The 6,000-nt window shown below is 44.6% G+C and overlaps 1 protein-coding gene across 1 annotated transcript in view; it reads right to left on the reverse strand.

The window, feature by feature from the left end:
* Positions 1 to 5,643, reverse strand: part of LOC147641506 (GRF-interacting factor 1-like) — a 32,137-nt gene extending 26,494 nt beyond the window's left edge. The window contains exon 1 of the mRNA XM_086784285.1: positions 5,324 to 5,643. Within this exon, the coding sequence (XP_086640411.1) occupies positions 5,324 to 5,473 (150 nt within the window). The 5' untranslated portion in view covers positions 5,474 to 5,643. The remainder of the gene's footprint in view (positions 1 to 5,323) is intronic.
* Between the last annotated feature and the right edge of the window lie 357 nt (positions 5,644 to 6,000).

Consider the following 6,000-nt stretch of genomic DNA (forward strand, 5'->3'; position numbering starts at 1 on the left):
GGGCACACAGGATATGTGCATTTGCTTTGGCAAACAGGATGCATTAGTGCATGGTTACACGGATTCGGATTATGCCGGTCATCCAGATAACCGGAAGTCTACTACCGGTTATGTGTTTACATTCACAGGAGGTGCTGTGTCATGGATATCCAGGATGCAGAAGTGCACAGCCTTATCTACTACAGAGGCCGAGTATATTGCAGCCACAGAGGCTTGCAAGGAGGCATTATGGCTATCTCGGTTAGTGGTTGATTTGGGTTATATAGGGGATATTCCATTGTTGCATTGTGACAGTCAGAGTGCCATTCAGTTGGCAAAGAACCCTGTCTTTCATGCAAAGACGAAGCATGTGGATGTGAAGTATCACTTCGTCAGAGAGGTGATAGAGAACAAGCAAATTCAGCTTGTAAAAATTCATACGGATGACAACCCGGCTGATCTGTTGACAAAGAGTTTGCCTCCGGAGCGGTTTGCTCATTGCAGACACTTGATGGGCATTGGATGAGGCCAGTTTCAGCCTTGATATGGCCTTGTATATTATCATGTACATGCTGATTTTTTAATCTCTCAGGAACCCTATCCTCAACACCTAGAAAAGAGCTTCAGCCTCCAACAGCAAAAACGTAGCAGTTCAGCAGTACAGATGCAGAAAACGCAGCACAATGATGAAGCCTCTGCTCCAATCAGAAAAACACAGCAATTTCTTACCTGAAGATCAACGTTTGGCTCTGATACCATGAAAGAAAGAGGATCACAGGTTGTAGGCCCAAAGCACAAACTGTAGAAGGCTAGAAACAGTTGATTATTGCTGAAAATGAGCACGAGGGAAGCCCGTAGGTTCTTACAAGCATAAGAGACCGTTGCTACAACCAATGACATCCAAGAGATCAAGGTTGTTAGAGGCGTTAGGGGCATTTGGTATGAGGCGGGTATGGTACACGCCTCGAAAGACGCGTATTTTTTTAGAGACGTATGTTATATTATATATATATGTATATATATATATGTAACTTGGTTGAACACAATGCTAATCAATACACTTAAATACACTAAGATTTGAAGGACACTTGCTCAAATACAAGAAGTAAATTGCTGAATTGACAAGAGACACACAATGAGCCGGAACGGCCGACCCCTCCCTTGAGTAAATTGTATTACTATTGGAGAAATTCAATACATAGCTTCACGGGCATCCATTGCCAAATCCTCCATGCCAATGCATATGAAATTCAGCATTTAGAAAACAATGGTACGTCGATTCAAGAGCACGTAGGACAAGAGAAATACTACACAGGGCAACTAAACAAGGAGTCCTGCCCTTCTACTGAATAAGTAATGACAACACATTGTTCAATTAGCTTACCAGTCTTCATAGGAGTTGTTGCAAGCGGAAGCCTTCGCGTTGGAAGCTTTTGGAGTGTTCATATCTTCGATTTGCCGCAATCCTTCGCGACAAAAGTCTTCAAGAGGATGAAGGGAACCCTAGGAAAGCTTCCCCTATGGTTCGACTTGAGAAAGGAAGGCTGAAATTAGGGTTTTCAACAAAAAGACCAGAAATTACAACAAAAATGAGAGCTGTTTTGCTGAATTTCAGTCATTGGGAGTGAGTAGGAGAGTGATTAGCACTTGGAAACACTCTTGGAAGCTTGGAAAACACCCTAGCAAGTTGGGTATGGCTATGGAGAGCTTGGAAATGGAGAGAAATGGTGAAAAAACAGAGTTTTCAGCCTCCAAAAATTCATGAAGAGAAAACACAAATTTTCTCTTAATAAGTAAGTGAATTGGGATCCAATCAGGTGAAGGGACATGGGGAGATGCCCATTTATGAGTAAAAGGGGAGGATCAGGTCCTGGACATTGAGTCTTGTCCGCCTCGGGACTTCAGTGAGTGTGAACTTGGAAGCGGTCATAATTTATAAGTGACTTTCGGGCACCCAAACTTTAATGAAGTAGGAACTCACTCACTTATAAATATTGGCTAAGTCCTAAGGGCTATTTGAGCCTAGATTGGGTAATACTTACCACCTATTCACATGCCACACAACCATGTCAGCACACAGTTTCACAGCACGGTTCACGGGCGGGCGTCCCCTAGCCCGGAACTACACATAATAGGTCATGCAGGCATGAAAACAGCATGCAATTTCATTTGCAGGCAAGCACATAAAGATGCTATGCAATGCAACATTGGCATGAGCAATTTCCGTTCAGGCACAAGTCCCAACGGAAAGCCAATCCTCCAGGCGTTTCCGGGCATGTACACAAAGGCACAAGTCCCAGCGGAAAGCCAAGTCCTCCAGATATTCCGGGCATGATAACATCAAGTCCCACGGAATATCATATCTAACTATACACCATGACACGTGTCAATCACATGCATAGGTACATTCAATAAGCCATGGACACCAATCCAATATGTACATAGTGTGAAAGCAAGAGTGAACCATTCGGGTGGCCAAATGGTGACAATATATATATATATATAGATAGTGATAGATAGATAGATTATTAGAGAGAGAGAGAGAGAGAGAGAGAGAGAGAGGGTATCACCTGGGTGTGTATGAGGGAGGGAGAGAGAGTGAGAGAGTGTGTGTGAGAGGAGCTGCCTTAAGCAAGGTTTAAGCCTTAAGGAAGGGAGAGAGTGTGTATGAGAGAGGGAGAGACTCGAGAAAGTGTGGGAGTCTTGAGAGCTTAGAAGGGCCCTTATTATTTATAGCTTCCGTTAAGAAACTCAAATGGACGAAAATGGGCAGAAACCGGCAAAACTAGAAATGGTCCAAAAAAAAATCAACTATGCCCAGACACCTCGAACAAAGCCTCAAACAAAGCGGAAGACTCATATGCCTCAAACGCCTCTGACAGTTAGAGGCGCACCTCGTAACAACTATGCAGGAGATATGCAAGAATGAGATGAAAAGTGAGGGGAAGGGTGAGAAGCCTTATATATCCCTCCAGAGAGCTGGTCAGCCAGCTGTAGCACGCCAGTGGCATAAAATGCTATAAAATGCCTTTAAAATGGTAGAAAATGCCTAAATAATATCTGCTAAATATGCCAATGTAGGGTCTCATAAAGTGACCAGTACAAGCATGAAAAAAGGTGATGTAGACTCTCTAGAGATGATATATTCCAACACTGACAGCATGTATTCAGATGGGCATCATCACGACTGGCCAACTACAATATTCAGATTTTATTACCATTTTATATAAGTCGTAGACAAGAGGAAACGGCCAACGGAAGGTATGCTGGCTGACTTGTGAATATGGAGCTTATAAATAGTAAGACATAGTCAGTCATTAGTTCATCTACTCCCCACCATGGGGTTGGTCAACAGGCAGTCCATTAAGTCCTCTTTTGGAAGGCCAAAGGCCATAGAAATTGTACAGACATACACATCTTTTCGTACCATATCAATATACTAAAAAATCCAGTTCATCTCTCTCTCCTCTGCTGTCTATTCTTTACCATTGCCTGATTGTTCCTAATCACACGCTTAGGGCTGGATCAAGTACAGCAAGGCTTCCGCGCATGCAACACTTTGCCCCCCAGTCCACCCAGCCGGGCAACCGGCTCAACCCAGCCCGGCCGTCAAGGCTATCACAAGCTCTGCCACAGGAAACGGTGAGACTGTGGAGCAGGGAAGGAGCTGGCGGAGCTGACAGGGATGTAGCCGGCCGTGAAGTCATGCAGGGAGGGGAGGGAGGGGGGGGGCAAGAAGAGCCGCACCTTCGATGACACTGGATAGAGTTGGAGGCGGTGAAAACGAGCTCTGATACCAATTGCTAAACAAACTAGAATCAATGAGACATTTGATTGAGCTGTTCACCAAATGCAATGCTTGGCATAAGCCTTATCTTTTGACTCACTCACACACCCTAGAGTAGTGACACATGGAATATTCCATGACATCACTGCTTATCTAGCCTTAGAGGCTGTTCACACACAGACACACACACTACAAGTGGTTCACACACACACACACACAAAGGGCTGTTTCTCACATGTTGAGAGAAACTAGGTCTGATACGAGTATGTAGGGCAGAGCTAGACATTAGACAGTAGCCCCAATGATTAGAGTCAGACAACGTAGGTGACACATGGCACTGCCTCGTGCTAGCCTCAAAGCAGCGGAATCACAAATACAGGCCTATGAGAAGACTTCCCCAACCCCCTCTTCTCCAACCCCTTCCCACTTTTGTGAGCAGCCTGGAACTGCAGCAAAGAGCAGCAAATCAGCATTCCCTTCAGTTCAGCCAGTGATCATCCTGCAGACAGAGGTTCTAGGATTGGCATGGGTTGCTTGGGAAACAGTTCTTTAGCAGAATTCTGTAATAAGTTTTCTTCAGTTTTCATCCTTCAGCCACTTTGACACACTCTTCGTTTATTCAGATACACTTGCGCTCTAGAGAGTCCAATGCTGTCAGTCCCATGAATGTAGCTCCCATGAGTATAGACACAAGTGAACTTGCCAAAAACAGTGGTATGAAGTGCCTCTCATGCCGTGCAATCACATTGTGTCTCTGAAATAGGTGAGACCCCACATGCTTTGAGCGTATATAACGGCCTCTTAGCTCATAATAGAGCCTAAGTCTCCCAAGCAAGTCATCTTCTTTTCCCAATGAAAATTCATCTCTGTTCATCCACTGCTTCAAACACATCCGTGGCTTGTAAAAGGAAAGAAACAGCAGATAGATATCAAAGGAGCAATGGACAATTCCAGCTAACTTCCGAAACTGTCCTGAGCGTGATAGAGAGAAGCATGCTGTGGATATCAAGAGTGACCGTTCAAATTTGGTCATGACTTGTACCCAATAACCTACTCTAGTAACCCAACAGTAAACAACCCCTCTCCCCACCACAAACCACCACCACGACGGAAACAAAGCAGATATAAAATCAGTCTGGTGATGTCGTATATGTGCTTTACCATCAGAAAGTTTGACTACAGCTCCACCGCTTTTCAGAGAAGTTAGCTAGGCTACCAGACCTGTCTAGCTTAGAAAACCCATCATCCTAAAGTGTATCACTCAAATTCACAAGCTAGAAGGTTGAAAGATTGCAAGCTATTCTCAGCGGTGCTCAAAGACAGAGAGCCTCCAAATTATACTCAAAGGACCTCCGAAATTGTTGGTTTTGGGTTTTGTTTTGGTGGGGGGAAGGGGGGGGGTGGGATTTTCCCTTCTTCTTTTTCTGCGACTTTCACGACAAATGGGTTGTGAGTTCTCATGTCATTTGATCAAAAAATGTTTTCTGAGCATTCAAAATCCAGCTAAATGGTCAGTACTTCTGCAAAATTTTGAAAAAAGGAATGAAAATGGGGTACCTTCTGGATGAGTTCTGTGGTGACGTTGTGGGCGGGGTAGGCCCCCATGTGGGATTGCATGGGGTGCTGCATAGAACAAGCTTGGGCTGGGAGGGGAGGGGAGGGGAGGGGCTGGGCTGGGCTGGGCTGGGCGTAAGAACAAAAGAGCATAAAGCAGGTCTTGTTTCTTCACTCTCTCGGCTCCTCTCCCACTGCTGGGCTGCAACTTGCAACAAACCAGGCACAGTAAACGAGTCGCATGGGCAGCACGCTGCAGCACCTCCTTGTACTTTCGACCCAGTGAGCGTCCTTGCCTTCAAATGAGTCGGTCCTCCACCTTCAGTCTCCTTTTAATAAGTGTTTGCATTTGGGGCGCACCAGGTTCAGCTTACTCTCAGATGGACGGGCACTCTGTCCCGGGATCTTTTGGGACTGCCTTTTTTGGTTCCAACCCTAAGCAACTTTCACATTTTTCTTTTTTCTTTTTTCTTTTTTAAAAAACGCGAACTATATTGAAAGGATGAAAGTCAAAACAAGATACAAAATTGTTTTCTCTAGAAGCATAACTTTTCTCTTTTTCGTGAGATTCAGGATGTATTTCTGTAATTCAGAATCTTTGAAAAGCAGATCTATTTCTTCCGAGACCACTTGGCTGTCTTCTTCCAGGCGTTCTTTGTCTTACATTTTTCAAGTCATCC

This window comes from Cibotium barometz, chromosome 1 (genome assembly GCF_041138505.1).
Source record: "Cibotium barometz isolate CiBa-2024 chromosome 1, ASM4113850v1, whole genome shotgun sequence".
NCBI classification, from domain to species: domain Eukaryota; kingdom Viridiplantae; phylum Streptophyta; class Polypodiopsida; order Cyatheales; family Cibotiaceae; genus Cibotium; species Cibotium barometz.